The 22376-nt window shown below is 41.6% G+C and overlaps 2 protein-coding genes across 4 annotated transcripts in view; one reads left to right on the forward strand and one right to left on the reverse strand.

Annotated features, from left to right (window-relative positions):
- Window positions 1-2747: 2747 nt before the first annotated feature.
- Window positions 2748-10012, forward strand: gpr160 (G protein-coupled receptor 160). Of its 3 annotated transcripts, none has more exons than XM_034152782.1 (2): window positions 2748-2820; window positions 7866-10012. In XM_034152782.1, the coding sequence occupies exon 2, from the start codon at window positions 7890-7892 to the stop codon at window positions 8808-8810; it is 921 nt and encodes a 306-aa protein (XP_034008673.1). In that variant the 5' UTR covers window positions 2748-2820; window positions 7866-7889; the 3' UTR covers window positions 8811-10012. The 3 variants fall into 3 exon arrangements, with proteins under 3 accessions (XP_034008673.1, XP_034008672.1, XP_034008674.1); XM_034152781.1 differs by having other exon boundaries at window positions 2764-2835; window positions 7852-10012; XM_034152783.1 differs by having other exon boundaries at window positions 2819-2835.
- Window positions 10013-10826: 814 nt separating this feature from the next.
- skila (SKI-like proto-oncogene a) overlaps window positions 10827-22376 on the reverse strand; it is a 35158-nt gene continuing 23608 nt past the window's right edge. The window contains 5 exon segments of the mRNA XM_034152963.1: window positions 10827-15024; window positions 16462-16692; window positions 17382-17749; window positions 20290-20308; window positions 20310-20436. Coding sequence (XP_034008854.1) covers window positions 14776-15024; window positions 16462-16692; window positions 17382-17749; window positions 20290-20308; window positions 20310-20436 — 994 coding nt within the window. The 3' untranslated portion in view covers window positions 10827-14775.

Below are 22376 nucleotides of genomic sequence, written 5' to 3' on the forward strand. Positions count from 1 at the left end.
TGTGGATGTTATCCGGCTGAACAAAACGTGCATTTATCTAACAGGTACGTTTCCCACAGATCTTATTTCGAGCTATTTTCTAAAATCCTCTGGAGAAATCTCATTGTTTTTTTGTGCTTACTTCCTGGTTTTAGGACGCGTCACTGCAGCTCTCTCGTCTCCTCTTCACACAGCACACTTTTCGCGGCACACGTACTTACAGCCAATCAGCTTTGAATGATTTGAGATGACGTATGGTGGGGATGGTAGCTCCATGCCCCTCTGGTCATTATTTTTTTGCCACACACATTTCATTACAAAATACTCTGAGCATGCGCAGTGAAGTTTTTACAGTCACCGTTGACTTCACAGCGAGAGGAAGGGGCATAATCAGGTTTTGTCCCACATGGCTCTAAACAGCTCAATAGGCACACACTGTGACTGTAGACACACTAATTAGAAGAACACAGACTAAAACAGCAATGTACAGACGAATCAGATGATTAAACATGATCTTAAAATATATTTTATATATTTTTTTATTTATTTTTTTGCATTTTTGTAATCATTATTTGTAATACTTTCTGCTGACACTAGGTGGGGCTATGCCCCACCTGCCCCTAATGACCAGTCGCCACTGGTTATAGGACATTAACGATAAAACAGAATATTGTCGTTCTATTTTTAGACACATCTCGCGATCGACTGAAACACAGAGGACTGTTTGTATGATGGGATCACAGACATGCTGCAAACGGTGTCCGCCAAAAGTCGAGTCCAGTGTCTATGTAGTGTCATTTTTATTTGTTATAGTTTGGGAAGATTGAAAATCGGTAGGGAGAGTCAGCTAAGTCGGTAGGCGGTAGAAACATGTCAAAAGCGGTAGACTACCGCCCAAATCGGTAGGGTTGGCAACTGTTTACTGTAAGGTAGCTTCTAGCTTCATGTCGAACAGTAAGTCAACATTTCCCAGAGAGCTTTCTTTGAAATCACCAGGTAACGCTAAAAAACATTACATTTAGATTGTATGACAAAGTGTTTATTTAATATATCTGGCTAGCTATAGCTACTTGCTAACGGTTTAGCTTACCCCTGCGATTCAAAGTAACGTCAACGTAGCTGTAATTTATGCTTTGCTTACATGTTCGCATAACTTGGAAGTTTACTGACATTTACATACCTTGTTTACCTGGCTCGAGTGGTGGCTCTGGGGTTGTTGTGTGAGCCACCACTTGAGAATTTTCGTCTTTTTTAAGAAAAAATGTTCTTATGTCCATCTTCAAAAACTCTGAGTCCGACTGACAGTTGATTTTAAACATTGTCACAGCTCACAGGATAGGTACCTGTCAGCCAATAAGACAGATGTTTATTTCCATGCAACTCTCTGGTTGGTCTGGTGTCTTGCCTCTGTTGCATTCACTGAACACGGGAAATTACAATCCTGCCGTCCTCTCTAGTGTCATGATGAGGTTCAGGTAAAGCACGGTTAATGTATTATATTATTGACTCAATAATATCATACATGACTTTGAGAGTAGGCAATCTAGGCATATTAACAAAATTAATTAAACATACTTATCACGGCGACGGTGTACTGAGATTTTTTTTTTTTTCATTTTTCATTTTTTTTGCTAGGGGGCCCCTTAGCGGCCGCTTATGTCGCTTAATGGGTCGGCCGGCTCTGCACGGGGTAGTGTTCTGTTTTTTTGACAATTTAACCTTGGAATAAAGGGATTTTCTGTGAAATCTGCATTTGGGTCCTGCCTGCTTCACTCAACCCTGACACTTTAATTCATTGAAAGTATTGTAAGAGCAATGTTAAATACAGAAGTATTGTAATTGATTGCAATTCTTCTTTCCTTTTTAACTATCTGTGTGCTTACTTTCGTTTTATTTTATTTGTCTTTTGAATGCACTCTTCCCCATTTTTACCCATGGTGATTTGCTTGTTCTTGCTTTTTAGTTTTGACTGTCTTTCAAATGCAAGTGCACTCTGCAAGTTCACTATGTATTGGCATTACCTTCTCCTAAAGTCTAGGGGGAAAAGGGAAGTGACAAAATATTAAATAACCCCGGGGAAAAAAGTTGTTCGACAAGTCAAAGCAAAAAGGTCTCAACGCCAAATAGGTGTGTCAGTATAACTATATACTTAATATTAACTTCACAATCATTATAATAATATATTTCCTCGAAATAACCTCCATACACCTCTCTTATTTAACCTGATGGTATGCCTGTTCTTTATTATTTTATGTTGTAATTGTTTGTATTATAAGTTGTCTAAGTTGTTTAGAATATTAACTTGTTTTTTTTGTGAAGACCATTAAAAAATACTTCAAGCATGTGCAAGAGAGCAAACCTCAGGCAGCCATCAGTAGAGGAGCAGGAACAGTAGTTTGAAACCAAAGCCTTATTTCCTCGTGTACTCTTTGGGGCCTCAAAGCCTATTTGCAAAGGATTTAAATAACATGAACCACACCTTGTTGGCACCTTTAAAACCAACACTAGTTAACCTCACTGACTCTTTGGTGCTATGAAGTTGAATTATGTTGAAACGTCTGTGTAGCATCCATAACATCTTCAAGAACAATGAAAAAAAAAGTGTGGCGGGCATTGCATTGTATTCTGTGAAAGATTTATGTTGTGTCCACAAACTGCCTACAGCTTTGTCCAGACCTGTGTGTGCCAAACCGGCTTCTCTCTCTTTCACCACGCCTTCTAGAAAAAAGCTTTTTTATCTACGTACAGCTGCTTTGAAGCTGGATATTTGATTACCTCTCAAAGGGAACAGAGACGGAGAAACAGTGCTGCATGTAACATCTGATGACCAGTATCACATAGGTAATACATCCAAAGGTAACTATCTTTGTTTTGAATATGTGGGATTATTGTGCTGCAAAAGTCTCCTGTCAAACTGAGAGAAATATGTAAATGTAAAGCTTGATTACTGAGACTTCTGGTGCATATGTGCAGTGTCTTGATTAAAGAAAAGTCCAATCGTGAGCAGAATTACATTAACATGTTGTATTTTATTTTTTGATCAGATTTGGTCTCAATATTTTGTCATGCCAACTTCCTTAATAGCCCAAGCTGCTCTACCTGTTTTCCTTTAAATGTTGAAAAAAAAAACAGATAATGAATTACGAGACAAATTACCTCCAATTATGTGTTAATCTGTGTGACATTCACTTTGGGTGAGAATAAATTCATTTTCAAAAACACATTTATTTTAAAAGAGAGGAGAAGTTAAGACCCCATTTGTGCTTTGCATGCTCAAAAGTAATGGATTTATATTTTCAATACACTCACCAACTATATAAAATGTTTTATTTAATTTGGAAATATTTTTTACTGTGCAAAGGCCAACACAATGTAGTACAAATCAAGGTTTCAGTCAGAGAACAATCATCTTTGTCACCTTCTGCACATGGAAATGATTTGGATATTTTAAGTTCCTGCACAGGAAATATTGGTGAGTATTTTTTCCAGAGTAATTACTATTTTGCTCTGAAATAGTGATATTTAATCATTTTGGAGTGTATTTATTACTCATAGCTTCTAGAGTGCGATAAAAAATGCAGAGTCAATTCTATTGGAGTTAAACCATGACCACGCTGTAACGGAGGTGATCTCCGGGGCCATAGATCTCGGTCTCCGTTACGGATTATATAGCTTCATTATTGGCGAAGTATATTAATTTGTTCCACGCTAAAACATTGCACAGGAAGCATGTGATTATATGTCATTTATGCATATATTTGTCACAATCTGTCTCTGTTTCCTGTTTTAGTTTGAAAAGTGTTCCCCCTCCCGTCTTGTCTGTTGCTGGTGATTGCGTTCACCTGGTGCCCTGTGTTTCTCCTCCCTCCTCACCTGTGTCTTGTTGGTTTGATTAGTCCTGTGTGTATTTAGGTTCTGTTTTCCTGTTAGTGGGTGACTGGTGACTGGTGACTGGTGACTGGTGACTGGTGACTGGTGACTGGTGACTGGTGACTGGTGACTGGTGACTGGTGACTGGTGACTGGTGACTGGTGACTGGTGACTGGTGACTGGTGACTGGTGACTGGTGACTGGTGACTGGTGACTGGTGACTGGTGACTGGTGACTGGTGACTGGTGACTGGTGACTGGTGACTGGTGACTGGTGACTGGTGACTGGTGACTGGTGACTGGTGACTGGTGACTGGTGACTGGGTTCACGTGAGACAGTCATATTGAGGCTGTGTATCCTGTACCACAAAGAGGAATAAATGCCCACACCGGGTTGTATTTGAACTCTCTGCCTCTGCCTCCTTGCTTGGTCGGGCCGCTCAATGGTCAGCTTCACACACGCCCACTCATGTTCCTTAAGCACTTTGGTTTATTGACCTTTTATATTGTAAAGATCATTATGGTTCATTTATTCTATTCTGAGTAAAATTACCTTCTATTGGGAGTGAAATTACCTTCTATTGGGAGTGAAATTACGTTCGATTGGGAGTAAAATGACCTTCTATTATGAGTAAAATGGCAGTAGAGTTGTTTTTAATATACACTACATAGAGTAAATAACCATTAAGCAGAGTCAAATCTAAGCACATAATAGAGTAAAATGAACTCTAAAAATACAACTCTGAACAAAGAGTACATTTTACTCTATATAGGTTGGGACCAAATGTTATATTTTTAGAGTAAAATTTTCTTCAATTTGAGTCAATTTTACTCAGAGAAATTTACTGTGTGAAGATCTCCTCTTTTTCTGAAGTGAGTGGGCATTTTTTTTAGATTCACAAGAGATAACAAGCAAAGATTGAGAGTTTATTTGTCACCTTGGAAACAGCGATTATATAATTGGTAGAAAATCAACGTCAGATCCGATTTTTTAAACAAACGTGGAAGAAAAGACCTAAAATCCTCAGAAATATAAGAACATTTTAACTCTAATAATGACATCAACATGGGAAAACTTCATCTATTGACGAATGTTGTGATTGTGAAAGCTCCAGAATACCTTATTGAGGTAAGCTTTTTGTAAGCCAAAAATATGTAGTATCTTTTGGCCTAAAAACAGTCAAACGTAAGCGCACTGTGTGTAACAAATACAGATGTTGAACTTTAATATTAGAAAATGCAAACTTCACCACTTCAGATCGCCCAAGAAATCATCCATACTGAAACAGAAAGACAGTAATGTTCCTAGTTTCTGATATCCTCTAAAGGTGGGACTTTAACGTGCGAGCATACAATCAGTTCATTATTTCCCAGTGTCACTTCCGCTTTGATAGCTTCTTTAAGTACCTGTGGTTTTGCACTCTGTGGTTTTACTGGCGGTTGCAGATTGACTGACAGTTTGGAAAAGTAGAAGTGAAAAGTTGTCATGAATGACCCTGAAGGTTCAAATCAGGTTTTATTTACATAGCACATTTAAAAACGATTTTTGCTCGAGCCAAAGTGCTGTACATGTCATAAAAACACTTTACTACAATAGCAAACAGAAAACAATCATTTACAACAGCAAATAAAAAACGCGCAGCTGCGTTCTGGACTAGCTGCAAGCATCTAATTGATGCCTGGTCCATCCCCACGTATACAGCGTTGCAATAATCCAGCCTCGTGGTTACAAAGGCATTAATCACCCTTTCTAGGTCTTTGAAAGATCAAAACGACTTGGTCTTGGCCAATAGTCTTATTTAAAAAAAAAAAAGCAGGTTTTGACTACGGTGCTGACCTGCTTATCAAATGTAAAAGCGCTATTGAAGGTCACTCCAAGGTTCATGACTGAGGGGAGGATGTTTTTATTGAGAGAGCCCAGAATATCAACCGGAGAGGCTGGAGGCTGGGGTCCAAAAAAGATTACCTCGGTTAGCGTGATACTCCTGAAACGAATACTCAGTTCATCTTTTGCAGAAACTGTGAGTCGCCAGTTTAAAAAAGGAAATAAAGCCTGTTACCATGGGATGAGTCTCCATGCAGACAGAGAAAACGTTTAAATAAGGTCTGAGCAGAAAAAAATAAAATGTTTTTGTTGTTGTTTAAAGGGTGCATTTCACTCAGTCTTTTTGACAGTGATTTAAATTTAGATTTGATAGAAGTTATCAATTTATTTAAAGGAGCAGTTTGCAGGATTTTGTGACATAGAGCAATCAAGTTGCGGATTACAATAATAATAATAATTATTATATAGCGCTTTTCCTGGTGCACAAAGCGCTTTAAAAGCAAATAAAGAAGAAAAATAACATGGTTAAAAACCTTTCTTTTTAATGCAGCCCATCCTGAGATCCTCAGTTAAGCCCCATGCCCCAACCGGGGGCAAAACGCAACATCTTGCAAGAAACAGCGTCTGAGGGCTTCTTAACATTTAACAAACTATGAATGTGTCATATCTACTTAACGGGAAGAAACTCAGCTAACTGACGATATGAAAATCTTTTAGCTAAACAAAACACAAGTCTAACGCCGAGCCTCTGAATTAGCCCTGAGCTAAAAAATGCTAACACACTTAGCACAGAACTCACGGTAGAAATACTTTATTACTTATCGGATCTGCACAAACAAGATATCAGATTAAAGCTGAGATTCCACAGATTCTAGATTCTATCATCACTGAGCGATCGCGGCAGGGGAAGCAAACCCAGACATCACACAACGTAGCTTTACGGAGCCAAAACGGCAAATAGTCTTACTGTTGTTCTGATCAAAAGTTGTGTTCAATGGCATTAAAACGATAAAAACGCTGCTGAAGGTTAATCCAATGTGTCTGTGTCACTTTGAAATGATTACTGATAATCCATCATCATATTTATGGCAATTTCAGTTTTCAGAGCGTAATAGCTTTAGCAAACTGTGTGCGCATCCCTCTCACTCCTCAATGGTAATGTTTAGATGGATTTAGGAACTTCCCCTTCCATTCTATTGGCTCTAACGGTTCAAAAGATCGACCAATGGGTTCCAGAGAAACGGCAAATACACCCAAATTCACACAAATGACCCCAGAGGTTTTTTTGTTGTTGCTAAACCTCTCTAAAAAGGTCAAATGTCACTTGTTTTGCATCAATCTTGATACAGGGTACTTATTATATGTTATAGTTTGGATTCCTAAAGCTTTTAGTCTACTATCCCATCATTCAAGGGTGGTTTTCACTATAAGTAATGTTTTGTTTTGGACGGACACTATAATTTACATTTTTTTACTATGTTCAATCTGAATTTACTTTAAAATAAAAAAATTCTATATTGATTCTGACTTTTCTACATCCAACTCACAGGTTTATAATTGCTTTGAGAAAAAAGATTATTAATTTACCCCTTTTAGAAGTGAAGATATAGTCATTTGTTCTGGGAATGTCATTTTCGAGCCTGAGACCTAAAAAACTGGCTTGGGGCTAATTAAACGTGCCTTATCATTGCACTTTTAGTTAAATGCCTATGTGAAGCACTTTGAATTGCCTCTGTGTCTTAAAATGTGCTATACAAATAAACTAACCTTGAACAACAAAAGTAAAAAGTAAAAGTGGTTAGTGGATTAGGAGTGAAAAGGTTTTTTACAACCAACTGAATACACTTTGCACACCCCTCCCTTACAAGCATGTGTACGTGGGCTTCACATAACGGCACAAATCAAAAGGCTTTATCTACATTCAGTGTTGGGTTTGACCTCTCTGGGCTACCGTAGAAACAAGGCAGTGCTCATTGTAAGCTGAGTTCAAAATAACCGTAAGAAATAAGAAATCAAGTTCAAGTTCAAGTTTATACAACATTCCCAATGATGCCGGTTAATAACAATATTATTTAGTAAAATCCCAATTAAAAAATAAATAAAAATCCTACATACTGGTTCTTTAAGATTTGAAAGTAAGGTTGTAAGGCTTTTTTTAAGTAATACATTTAAATTCAGTTTCCCCCCTGCAGCAGCAGAGCCTCCTTGAAAACACAATGAACATCCCCATCGCCTCCATCCTGCGGGGCCTGGGAGGAAAATGTGTTCTCAACTGGGCGCTGGTGTTCTTCCAGAGGAAACACATCTGCCGAAGCTTCCTGGGAGTTTTCAGTGCGTCCCTGGCTGTCGTCGACACCCTCCTGACCCTCTCCGTCACCGCCCTGCACCTCCAGGCTGAGGGACACCTCCTGGGCTTAAAGCTGACCCGGTACCACGTGTGTCTGTTGGTCCAGATCCTCGGAGAAGTGTACAGCGCTCTGCAGTGGCCTGTCGTGATCGTGGCCGGTTTGGACCATTTCTTCTCCGTCACTCGGAGGTGGCAGGCCTCCAGCAGGTTGAGCCTCTTTGGGAGCGGCCTGCTGTGGATCCTCTCTGCTCTCTACGTCTTCCTGCTGTCTGACTTCAGGCCCGTCATGGAGGAAGTGTTTCACATCCAGATCCACCAGTGCTGGGTCTTCCACACCTCTCAGATCCTGCACATTGCTACATCTCTCCTCCTGATCTTGGGCTGTGCAGCGTTGCATGCTGGACGCCTGACATTAAAACATCCTCCTTTAAAAGATCAAATTACAGACCAAAGTAGAGCTCACTCCAGAAGAAGTTTTGTTCTCCAGACCCTGCATATATTTCTGAACACATGGGCTCTGTTCCTGGTGATCCTGGCCGTGCTCCTCCTGCTGCCTGTGGGGATACCTGCGTACCTGGGCCTGAGCGGCGCCTGGCTCTGCTTCCTCAACAGCCTCCTGATAGCAGTGGTTTTATGTGCAGTGTGTCCAGCCTCGCAGCTGGGGCAGGGCGGGGGGGCCATGCCCCCCGACAGCGTCTGTGAGTGGAGATTTACATTTAGCCCGCCTTCGGAGGACAGAGCACGACCACACAAAACACAAACAGGTCTCGTGTTGGAAGATGTGGACTAAACTCTTGAGACCTCAATCTGGACCTTTTTGGTCAGACCAGTACTTTGGCTCATCCAATACCAAGATGGTATGAGGCAGAGAAATCCATGTCCTAGCAGAATGAATCCTAAAGACTTTGTTTAGCCCCCGGCTATAATTTATTTTTTAATACTAAATCTTTTGAATGCATTTGATCAACAGTTAATAAAGTGATTAATTAAAGGATGCATTGTTTGTTAAAATAAAAATGTTCCATCTCTATTGAATCAGTGTGGGTGGGATGCTGCCATTTCACGTCTGTTAGCTTTTCGTGGCAGAGTGGGCTCCTGGAAGCCCCTACTGTATGGGGAACTAGAATAGAGGAGGATTTGAGGAACTTTGTATTGTCAGTTGACACATTTTGTCACTACAATTTCGCAATTGTGCAATATGTAGTCATGCAACTTTGCAGATGTTAAAATTAGACGGTTGAGTTTAAAGATGGGTGTGGTCCGAGCGAGGGCGCCAGCAGGAGATGTGTGAGGAAGAAGCCCCTGATCCAATTTGTCTGAGTCTGGTGTGATTGCATCAAGAGATGATTTTTAAAAACAGACCCACCTTCACTAGCTGCAACATTAAAGTGAACACATGAATGCATCACTATTTATAATCCCAAAGTATGCTGTAATATATACCAAGTATATTCTAATTTTTATTATTATTACTAATTATTAAATGTATTTCTACACTTTGATTTTGCTACTTTTTATATTTGCATACTTCTTCCAGAACTGATCAGATATACAAATATTGTTGTAATTATTGATTCCTCTGCCAAATGATCATAAACTTATTGATCATGGAGTCAAAATATAAATGTACTTTCATATAACACAAAAACAGTGAGGCTGAAACCAGAAGATGTTATTAGTTTGAAGTAAGAAATTAGTTTTCTGTTGATCAAAGACTGATTAAGTTAATCGAGCTCTTTCAGTTCTACACATTATTATTTTAAGAGAAAGGGATTTTTTCTTTTTTAGCTTGAGTGCCACTCACTGGCTTCATTGTGTCCATACTGTTGTTGACTTTAAATCTCCATTATCAGCTGTAGAGACGATTATGTACAAAACTACTGAAGTTAAAACCACATCAGAAGCTTGCTTCTGATGTGGTTCTTAAACACCATATTGAAGTTTTAACAAAGAAATTGAAATTCACTCTTGGCTTCCTTTTCAGATTTAAATGTTGTTTTTCAATTTCATCCCGTAAAAGGTTGGTCTCTGGCTTATTCCTGTCCCAGCTGGACTACGGTGATACCATTTATAGATTTGCCTGTCCCACTGTTTTGGCCAAACTTGACCCACTTTACCATGCTGCACTGCGTTATATATCAAATGCACCCTATAGGACTCATCATTGCACATTGTATAGCCTAACTGGATGGTCCTCACTTACTATGCGTAGGATGCAGCACTGGTTTTTATTAATGTATAAAGCCATTTTAGGTAAGCTTCCACTCTACATATGTGTCAGATTTGCTCCAGTTTGTGACTCTTACAAACTCAGATCCAGTGCCTGGATACGGTTCCATGTTCCTACTGTACGGACTGAGGCTGGAAAAAGGAGTCTTTCTTATTATGGTCCTTGGTCTTGGAATGACCTTCAATCACGCCTTAAACTGAGGGCACTTGTCTCTATTTCATGTTTTAAATTGAAGTTGTCTGAAGTCCTCACCACCAGCTGCTCTTGCAGTAACAAGTGGTGTACTTTTTTATTGTCCTAATGTGCACAATGTAGTGACTGCTTTTTCGTCTTTTGTTTTCTTTATGTTCTCTGTATTTTATATGTTTGTGTTATGTGTAACGTTGCTGCCTTCTTGGCCAGGTCAGCATTGAAAATGAGATTTTATCTCAATGTTTTTTATCTGGTTAAATAAAGGTTAAATAAAAAATAAAATTGCTGATGGCTTTCAATGAGAATTTGGTGTAAATGTGTGAATGTTTAGTCAATAAGGAAGTGAGGACAGAAATGTGCATCAAAAAGGCAAAAGACAACTGGTTTGACACTACAGAACTTTACTTGAATTTGATCCAAGTTCATTGTCTATACAGGGAATATTTACAAGATCTGAAATCAGGGAAGGGCAAAAACAGAAAAAAAACAAACACTAGATACAACTGAGGTATTAGCTAAAAGCATTGACAGGTATGTAATTTACTAGTAAATATCAATGATGATAAACAGTTAGCGATGCAGTGTCTTCTGCTTAAAAAACATATTTTTATATCACAACATGAGGTAGGAGAACAGTGTCTCGATTCATGCAAGAACAAAAGTCTCATCACACTGTAGTATTGGCAACGTAGTATGCAATGGTCAAACACAGACGCTGTGTTTCAGAACAGCATCAAGGGGAAAGAGGGTTCTTTTTAGCAAAGCCATGAATCTTTTTTTTCATCTATAGCAGGATGTGTATAAATTTAAAACATGGCGTCCCTATTCTTAGTAAGCAGGAATCTGTGTGATCAATGCAGACATCCCTCTTGTCCCACACTGGCATAGAATAATTACCTGCTGAAAATTACACACCCAACTACAAAGCAGAATAGTTCAAAGGTCACCTAGGATTTTTTTTTACAAGTTTTCTCCACGTAGCCAGGAGGCATTATGGGTATGTAAATCCAGTATTCAAATGTGTCCACATGGTAAAGCTCTGCTCATTTCGCCTTGTTTTTCTCGTCTGTGGGGCAAACTTCACACAGCTGTAAAAATTCTGTACAAAGCATATCCAAGTTCTCATAACACTGCAAAATGCAAAAAGGCTCAGCAAACCTGTTACAGGGGATTTTTCTCCCCTTTCATTTAGTCATTTTTTCAATATGATGTATGATTAAAGAAGCTTAACGCCACCTTGTGTACAAAATTCTAATTACACGATTAGAGTAAACATTAGTTATCTGCTAATGTGATGAATCGAAAGGATTTGTTTTTGTTTTGTTCTGCCGAAGAGGTAATTAAGTCATTAAAAACTAATACTGATTATCTTTTTGAGTGATCCACACAAGGATAAATGATCAGAATCAGAAACAATAACTACACATCCAGAGCTACATGAGCAAGTTTTTCTTTCCCTTTTCAAAGCTGCTGTGCTTCAGTCAGACGTGGGAGGCCAACACACACTCTCTCTCACACACTCAACACACTCTCACATCATTTCCAAATCAAATTAGGCTACATTATATGTTCTTCATAATCTGACGTTATACTTAGCCAACCTCTAAACCAATAATGATATAAAACTTGCACATGTTCAATGTTCATGCATATGAGCCATCTCAATAGTTTGTGCGTGAGGGGGGGGGGGGGGGGGGGGGGGGGGGGGGGACATCTCCTTTCTTTCTTTTTTCACGATCAACAGATTGGTAAGATTGGCCCAGTGACACACAAAACATAAGGGGCAGCCAAACATGCAAAAGAAAAAAATTTTGTTTTTTCAAAATGCATTTTCTTAAGCAAATCTTTCATTTTCAATTCATCTCATGGGGAGGGGGGTTTAACAAGGAGGGAAAAGCTTGTCACATTACACATTACAGTCGGTCAAGATGAAATCCACAAAGGACAACAAATGCATAATTTCAGAAAAAGGGGGGAAAGTGTGTAACAAAGTATTATTTTCCTATTTTGCATTCTTCCTGCATCACGTCTCAGGAAACCATGTTTCACTCCCCCCACATCAACTCGACAAAAGCCAAGTTCTGATCACTTTTTAAAAAAAAAGAAAGAAAGCTAAAACATCTGAAGCCTTACTTCTGGTCCAATGTATATAACCTTTTGAAGATTTTTCATATAAGAACAGTTAATATATTAATGACTACTGTATTTACAAAGTGAATATAAATCTTTAGTTAATACGTTAAATATTTTCTTTCATAATTTCAATAAAGGTTTAAATGGAACAGTAGAGTGTACATTTGCGGCGTGGGTTTGATTTTACTGGCTTGCACCTGCACCTGCTTTTTCTGACAATCAACAAACCACAACTGTACTCGGCCCGGTCTTTAGGCTCTGCTATCGTAAAGGGAAGCTGTGTAAGAAAATCTGCATCGAACAGGATGGAGCACAGTGGAATGTCTATCAATTTGCATTTATAGCAGATGCATAAAAAAGCTCAGAGTTTAACTGAGGCCGATCCCCTTCTCTTTTTAAACAATTATTTACACACACACACACACATACACACACACACACTCGCGTACAGGGATTTCCTTAGTGGCAATAAAAAGCGCTTTTGCCCGGCAACTGACACAATAAAAGTCCTTTCCTCCTCTGGCTGGACGTCTGCTCGCTTTCCTACAAAACAGGGCACACCCCCGGCTGATCTGGCGCTGGGGATGGACGGACGGGTCTGTGTGAGTGAGTGACGGTCGTCTTTGTGGGAGAGGACGAGGGAGGGAGGTTTTTGAGAGATGGATTGGAGAGGGGGGGATGCTGTACAGTGAAGGGCGATCAGAGGCCCACAGACAACAACAGCTGCCCCCATTCTAAAAAGGTACAAAACAAAAAACGGGCTCCCCGTGTCCCCCTGGCGTCTCGGCCACCCAGCCTGCTGCAGGGGGAGAGCACCAGTCCCCCCCCCCTAGCTCCCCTCAATCCTCGCCTCCCCTCCCCTCCTCTTCCTGCCGGTGCTGTTTGTTCAGCCAGGCAGAATAACGTGAAGCAGGGGCCAGACGCAAACCACCGCAGACTAACTGCTTTCACCTGCCACCCACATTCCTAGATGAAGCTCTGACAAACCGGGCGCTGCATAAAAAACGTCTGTTAACGATGAAGTCAAACGATACAAAAAGAGGACCCCCGAAAACAGGGACAGCCCGGAGCTTTGATCCTCTGCCCGTTGTTCTGCGCTGACACACTCGGGGATGTTGCATGCATTATTATGGTAACACAGTGCAGCTAGCTACTGCACATGTGAGACTTCCCTCTTTCTTAGAAAAGCTACACAACCGGCCCCCCGAGTCCCGACACATTCCTCTCCCAGGGGATTCTGGAGGAGGAGAGCGTGTTAAGTGCATAACACCGCTCGTGAGCTTCTTCCAAGCCAAGCCAAGAAAAGAGCACAGTGTTTCCTGTCTAGCCTAAAGTGGGTGAAAACCACAGTGTTAAGGAGTTTTCCAGCAGAGGGCAATCGCTAGCATACAGCGGAGGAAGAGGGAAGAGGAAACGGTGTGAGGAGCAGCTGGAGTCCAGGCCAGAAGAGTTAGCTAGCTACCTTGAAAGGGTCCCACTCAAAACACTCATTCCAAGTTCAGCGTCACAATTGGCATATTTTCATGAGGTCTTTTTTTTGTACAGTAAAGGTCTTTCTCCTCCATATAGATTTGATGTATTTGACATATTAGACTTTTTCTTTCTGTGTTTTATAAGGAGCAACAAAAAAAAAACTATTAAAATGTCCATGCAGTTTCCTGCAGGCGCTGGTACTCGAGTGTTTGGGCTGTAGGTACAGAGAGAGATGGAGAAGGGGCATGCAACCGGGCGCCATTTTGTGTCCGATGGCACCAGCTGCTGTGCCAGGTAGTAGCATGACGAGTCTGTGTGTCCGGGCTGGAGTCTGAAATCTCCAAGGCATGAGCTCCAGAATCCAGAAAGAGGAGGGAGACAGTCGTGAGGGGGAAATCATGATGGGTTGAGTTTGTCTCTACCAAACTCCCGTCTGTGAAGCAGCTGTTTGTTCAGTAAAAACTATAAATTAAATCAAACATACATGCCCCAAAAACATCTTTAAATACAATTTAAAGACAGGATAGGGGAGCAAAAGAAAGCAAAAATAAAAAAAACACAACATTTAGGTGATGTTAAATTACAAAATCAAAAGTCAGTCCTACACTGGAGGCAAGGGGGAGATGCTCAACTTAAAAACAGCCGTTCAGCTTCAGGCTGTTTGTGTCTGTAGAGTTGGCGGGTAACGGGGAGATGAATGAGGGAGGCGCCTGAGGGGGGGTGGCAGTTACTTTTGGCCAGCCGCTGGGGCCTCTGAGAAGGAGGAGTGCGGGGAGTGGGCGTTAGGGGGTCCGGTTGAAGGGGTAAGAGGAGGAGAGGGGCTGCCTCCCACCGTGGCAGACTGCACCATCTGCTGCTTGAGCTGGCTGATTGTGCGCTCTAGCTTTTCCCGCGCCTCCCGCTCATGGCGCAGCTCCTCCTGCAGCTCCTGCCGGTCGGCCTCCGCACGCTCCAGCCTCTGACGGAGCTCCGACAACTGGGAGGAAACGGAGAGAGACAGGCATGAGGTCTACGCAGCACATTAAAGGACTTCTAGTCCAACACATATGGCAGCAAAATCACACGTCGCTGGAGCTTTGAGAAATAAACAGCTTTCATCATGTTTTTTGGAGGTGTAGCAGCTGCAGAATACTCAAAATCCTTATGTGATTTTGCCTCTCTGTGATGACTATACATGTAAGAAAACTCTAAATGTACAGGAAATCGTTTTAAAACTTCGCGTTTCGTCCAAAACTAAAAAAATACAGTAAGACAAGAACAACAAAAAAGTCACATCCTGATTGGAGAGACACTGACCCTCAGTGTTGTGGCTTCATCAGCGGTCATATTTGTTATCATTTGACTACAGAAGCTATCTTTACAGTGTGCTGCTGCCAGCCAAAGAGAGCACAGAGCACTCATAATACTAATGTGTGATTTTAATATCCAACAAAAATAAATGTAAAGGACATTCTTGTAGCTTACGTTTCCTGTCACATTTACTGCTCTGTTTTTACTGCGAAAAACTGGGAAATTGCTTCACACCATGTGTAGTTCCATGCCAACAACACAAACACATGCACACCCCCATCCCATTTCCTAACTAACTGGCAGACATCCTGAGTTTGATGCCAAGGGGAGGGGGCGGGGCAGCTTCAGTGACTGACAGGAGGGGGCTACTGCAGACCGTAGCTCAGGCCAACATAACAAAACCTATCTACAGATTAAGTCTGGTGGAAACCCAAACAAAGGCTCCGAGTGTGTGTGTGTGTGTGTGTGTGTGTGTGTGTGTGTGTGTGTGTGTGCGTGTGCATGTGTGTGCACGCTTCCACACTCCTTAACAGCACAGTGACTCATATAGGACACGCATAAGCAGAAAATTCTTCAGCAGGGAAACTCTCAATCATAGGAAGGCTGTGACCACATCTCCGCTCTCAAGGTTTTGGTAGAAAACACTCTGACTATCCTGAGTGAAAAAGGGGGTGATGTGTATGAGCTCTAAATATTCGTGTATATATATACATGTCTGATGGGCAGATTTAAAAGTAAATGTTAACATATTTGAACAGTGAATATACCTCCATTAGTCCAAACAGACTGCTTGTATTTACTATAACAACTTACTGAGGGTAAAAGATTCACAGAGGGATGTTTACATTGCCTCAGTGTGTTTCTGAATATGCTGCAGTACAATGCTAACATCCTTTCAGCAATGTCTCAAGGCAAATGTGTTTCAAAGTTTAAAATCCATGGCAATACATTGAAAGCAAAGGGAATTAAATGGATGTAAATTCCTTGAAAGTACTGCTGTTGAGATTGATTGTAGCGTGGCACTGTAACGTCTGGGATAAAAAGGCATATGTTTATCCATCGCGCAGACTGTATGTGTCGCTGTGATTCAGACTGTATGTGACAGTCGTTGTTCCAGTCGTACCTGTGCGGTGTAGTAGGCCTCTTGCTGGCGCTGAGCGCCCGGCTCGCAGGCGCAGGCCTGCTGCCGGAGCTGCTCCAGACGGGTCTCCAGCTCCAGCTGCTCCTGGCGGGCCTGGCTGAGCTGCCGCGCCTGCTCGCTGTGCACGGCCTCCAGCTCGCAGCGCAGTTCCCTCTGCTCGGCGCTCAGCTCTCGTAGCCGGGCCGCCTCGCCCCCACGCACCGCCTCCAGCTCCTGAAGAAACAGAGACTAAGTTAGAGGAATAACAACAGTAATGTGATATATCATTGACCCTGTAGAGGAAGATGCCAGATCTTTGATAACACAACAGCAGTATATCCTACGGCCCTGCAGTGCATTCTATCTATCTATACATGAAGATAGAATCAAAAACCCTAAATGTGATCTTTGAGACATTCACGGGGATATGGATGTGGTCATGGCCAAAAAGTGGAAGAGAGGAAAGATAATGATGATTTTGTGTATTTACATTAAATGTATCTTTATTTTTTGTTGTTGTTTTATTATTTTAAACATTTTTGAACTAATATTTTCTAAAAGTTAATATCTGAAATGCAATTGAAATCCCTTTGGTGAGTTACTCGATACAAAAGAACATAGACGAGTAGATGTAAACATCACTATAATATAGATTAACTGTATTTCTATACTGTGTGTCAAAGCTGAAATAAAAACGTAATATTTTACAATACGTTTCAGTGACTGAGTTTTGATTAACATGAATGGGGGTGATGTTTGACATTTGAGCTTTAATATCTTTTCAGCTAAAAGGAGAAAAAGATGGAGGGTTGGGTGAAGGTGATCATCACCTCCACATCTGCGTCAAGGACACTTCAATAGGCAGTAGGACAGTTCTGGTCTCATTTATCTTGGGCTTTTGTTCTTTCTGACTGCCAACTCACCATTTCCAGCTGCAGCTGCTTGTGCAGGGTGGAGTTGAGCTTCTCCTGCTGCCTGCCGTACATCTGCATGATCTCCACCACAATCCTGTCCTTGTCGTCCTCCACCCCCCCCACCACTGCAGCGCCGCTCGCAGCAGAGCCCGTGTCCTTAACCGCTACTTCCGTTACCGGCGACAACAACGACACAGGAGTGGGAGCAGGAGGAGGGGAGTGGGCGGGGGTGTGGGTGGCTTTCTTGCAGCTTGGGCTGCTTGTCGCCATGGAAACTGCCTGGGTTTGGCATTCCCGCTCTGTGGCCGAGGCAGCAACGGCACGATGGGATTTGGTCTCCTCGGCGCAAGCAGCGACGGGAGGCGACGCGTGAAGATCTGAGGAGGGAGGAAGAGGAGGGTGAGGGAAGAGTTTTACAAAATATTAAAATACAAAGAAGAAGAGTAGGTGGTTGAAAGACAGGAAGTGCCAGCCGAGCTGGCGCATACTCCCGCCTACGCTTAGTAACACCCTCGCACAACCTTATAAAAGCTCACACCTCTTTCTCAGTGTGAGCGCGAGCACAAGCATGGCAACAGCAGAGTTACCAAACACAAACTGTGAGTGTTTGTGTGTATGTGAGTGTGTGTGTGTGTGTGTGTGTTTGTGTGTGCGCATCCTCAGACAGTGAGAAAGAACAGAGAGGAATAAAGGAACTTGTGTGGGAGCTGCTCTGCGTGGGCTTCTCCTCTGTTCAAACTCTGGCTCACTCCCTCCCTGTTGCCTTTAAATGTGTGCATCATGGAGAAGAGGATCAAACGGGCCATGTCACTCCCTCACACAAACACACATGTGCACAGATGCTGCAGCGGGACATGTGTAGGCTAGTAATGATGCTGTGTCTGACAGTATAGGCTCACAGACAGAGAGAGAGGAGGAAAAGGGAACATGAGAAAGGTAACTTGTTTACCAGAATAATGTATTCACTCGGTATACGTGTGACAGGAAACAGCATGCTCTGAACGCAGCATGTCTGGCACTGGAGAGGACTCTCATTTACTAATGCAAACCGGCTTGCGCATGTGCAAACACAAACCCACATACTCTGCAAAGCACACACACACAATAGTAGAAGCACACAAATACCGGGAGTGGGTCATTTGGTGGTGGATCAAAAGAAAGTAAGTAGGAGAAAGAGAAAGGGAGAGGCACACAGACAGACTGGGGGGAGGAAAGCATTCAATGAGGAGAAAAAGAGGATGAAGAGGAAGTGGAGGAGGGGAAAGAAAAAGTGACAGCAGACAGTGAGGGAGGCGGAGTTGAAAGAGCTAGAGAAGAAAAGAGGATGGATGGATGGGAGAGGAAGTGTGAGAGCGGACGGACTCGGGCAGGATGTGGAAAAAAGCTGCCAGGAAAAAGAGAGGGAGGACGGAGGGAAGAGAGACAGATTGGTTGGAGAGGAAAAAGGGAAGCAGAACGCCCGAGAGATACGAGACGCAGCCTGGCAATCAGACATGGCGTAATAATGGCAGACGGAAACCATTCCCATGATTCACTCTGCCCCACTTTCTCTCTCTCTACATATATCTATATATACATATATACTGTATAGCTATATATACAGTATTGGACCTTTATTTTAAATAAGAAATACATTGAGGCAGAGACCTTGTTTAAAATACAGCTTAGAAAATAAATACAAATCCTAGCACTGAGAAACACTACATTAAATAAAATGTATCAACTTTAAATTAGGAATATACTCAAAAGTTAAAATGCCCGAAGGATAAAATCGAGGTAAGCTTGTTCTGCATTTTCGGAGCTCGATGAGAAAAGCTGTATTTCCCCAGCAGATATGTACTTCTTAGTAATGCAGTCATATACACATTTTAGTATGCACATAAAAACACACACACAGTGCAGAGGAGAGGTCATGGCCACTTCCACTCCTCTCGTTCATCAATACTGAGGTGCCCGCAGAGTCTTTATGTGAAGGTCAATGCATGATTATGTTACAGCACTGCAGGATGCTATGTAAAGTGTGTGTGGGCATGTATGTGTGTGTGTATCAGATGCCAGTTTACTGTAGGTTGTATGTTTACGGTGAGCACGTGTCTGCTAAACATCATCTGCATGTCTCTTCCGCTTATGTTACATGTATGTAAATCGTTCGCTGTATGCGTGTCATGTATTTATAGTTGGCATGTGTCAGCTGTGTTTATGTGTCTAATGTACACACAGTTTACACACAGGAGGATTTATTATTTAAGTTAAAATGAATATTTATATTAAAATCGGTAATATTGAATACATTATATAGTTGACTATCAATCATTTTTCATTTCCAGGAGCCAAAGGCAATAACTCTACATAAGGAATAATGTGTTGAAATATCCCAACCCTTTTTCTGAACATGACATTTCACATCTCCTGTCGGGTAATGTTGGCAGAGCATGTGCAAAAAGCACAGGTTGTATTAGCTAGTTGTAAAGCTAATTCTTTAATGGACCAATTTCCTGCAATTTCACCTTTTCAGCTCTCCTCTTTTCATGATTCACTTACACAAGCACTATAACGAGAACTTTTTCTTTGTTTGTTTATAATTACATTTGAGTGCAGTGTAAGGACCATTATTTTCTTTTAAATGAAAGGCTGGCAAGACTTACTCAGTGCTTACCTCAATTGAATCCCATATAGAGGGATGATCATTCTCAACATACATTGGGAATATTATGGAAAGTTGAAATTCAATTTGATCAAATGTTGCCTCTCTGACCCGCTCGTCCAATATCAAGACCTCTAAGCATCAATTAAAACCAAAAAGACGGTGTTTGTAATTGAAATACCTGGATTGGCATGGCATGTGTGCATTATATATAATAAATGTATTTCGGTTTGTCAGTGCACGTTCACTCTGTTTCCAGGTGTCAGTACTGACCCATGGGCGGCTCGTCGTTTTTGTCCCAGCGCTCTGCGGCTGTAGTGGTGTTTGAGCAGCGCTCCGAACATCTCTGGGCTCATCTCCGCCTCCCTTTGCAGAGACACGTTGGGAGCAACCATCTTATCGCATGTGTACAGGTAGTAACTGGGAGAGAGACAGAGATAGAAGACATTAAAGCACTGAACTGACTTAACAAATACATACATATACAGTACTTTTACTATACGAAAAAAATGCTTAAAACATTTTTCCTCAATGACAAAAAGGTAAAGTTTGCTGTTTGTGCATAACGAATGGGACATCTGTTTTGTCTTTAGTTTTTATTGTTCTAACCATAATGGTAGCAGTGTCACCTTTCACATATTTCTTTCTTTGCAGTAAACATCGTAAAATGTTACGAGTTATGGACTTTGCATTGCTGATATACATAAAGCTACACACACTTGCAATAACTCATGTGGCCTCTTTACCTCTAGAGCAATAAAGCACAGCTGAATCAGAGTAATAGAACCATTTGGTGGCTGTTTTAGCCAACAGTAAGTGCTCCATCGGAAGAGCAGAAAACACAGTGAGGAATACGGACACTTCTTATCGTGAGTGCACAGGATCTCAGCCTAAACAGACCTTTCGGCTTATCACAAATGTCCAGGTAGTGGGTACAACTGAGAGAGATAGTGCCTGGAGATGAACTGAAGCCACTGAGCCAACACTATCTGTTTATTCCTGGCTGCATGGTGGGGAGGGAGGGAGGGAGAAGAGAGAGGAATAGAAAGAGACAGAGAAGCAGATGGAAGAGAGGAGAGGAGTGGAGTGAAGCTCTGAACCCCTCCCCCACCAGCAGTCCCCTCCAGACAGAGCTGGAGCTGTGAACTAGGTTATGCACGACAGCTCGGTGGGGCAGGAAAAACCTTCCAACCGAGCCTTGCATCCTCTCCTCTGGATGGAGAGAAGCACAGTGCTCGCCTGAATGGGAATCTGAAATTCCTTCACATGAAAGATGTGATTGAATAATGTAAGCCTGGCTTGTATTTGACAAGTGTATCGCTAATGGATGCTGGTTGTAACCCAAATACGATGTTAAGTGCTGTGGATGTATAGCACGGCGCTCGGGTGTAGCAGTGCATTATTAGTAACGCTGCAATGCAAAAGCTGCAAACTGGTCTGTGCAAGTCCTGGCTGGTTTGACAGTGAGGCAGTCATGTGATGCTGGTAGGTGACCAGAACACTAATCCATGCCAATTTGTCTGGCTTGCTGTCTGCGCGACCTCCACACAGTCAGAAAGTCCAGGCGGTCATATGAAACCACGGCGCCGTAAAACCGTCTAAATCCAGTTTTTAATCTGGGTCAGATTACTGAGCGCCATATCCTAACACAGGCTGGTGTGCTCTGGGGAGGGATGGTGGGAGGAACAGAAGAAACCAGAAGAGAGGAAACGAGAGCTTTGGGAAGAAAAGGGGAGGAGGGAGAGGCACATGTGATGAAGGAGCGAGGATGAGGAAGGAACAGAGCAGAGGAGGGAGTGCAGCACCAATTAGGGAAATTAGGGATGGGAATTTCATTCACTGAAACAAAAACTGAAAGTTAACTTTACTTTGTAATTATTTCAGTGAAGCCAAAGGGCAGAGAGAGCAGGCCTTCAGTATCTGGCAGAGGCAGCAGCTTTGTAGAGAAAACAGCAGGCCAACTGGAATAGCTTCAAGTATTGATAGATGTTTTAAGCAAAATCTACTCCCTAAAGTAAATGGGCTTTTTGAAACTAATGCTTTTAATATTCTCTAACAACTCACATTTGACCAACAAATCCAGCTAGTCCTATTTCTTCATCAAATCAGTCAAATATTTAATATTGGCATACAATAATGCACTTTATGCTATTATGCTATAAATATCATTAATGTTACTAAGAAACATTATTAGAACCAATAATCAGAGAAGTGCAGAAACTTTTCTCAAGACTCAACACAAGTTAGAAATGAGTTGATACTTTCAAACACACATGCACACATATCTCTTTTGAAATAATAATTATTCAAAAAAAAATATATATATATAGATAAATCAATAGGAAAAATAATAGTTATTT

This window comes from Trematomus bernacchii, unplaced genomic scaffold (assembly GCF_902827165.1).
Source record: "Trematomus bernacchii unplaced genomic scaffold, fTreBer1.1, whole genome shotgun sequence".
NCBI classification, from domain to species: Eukaryota; Metazoa; Chordata; class Actinopteri; order Perciformes; family Nototheniidae; genus Trematomus; species Trematomus bernacchii.

Bases quoted from the DNA above. Each gene is read 5' to 3' on its own strand.
- gpr160 (XM_034152782.1), top strand. From the start codon at position 7,890: ATGAACATCCCCATCGCCTCCATCCTGCGGGGCCTGGGAGGAAAATGT.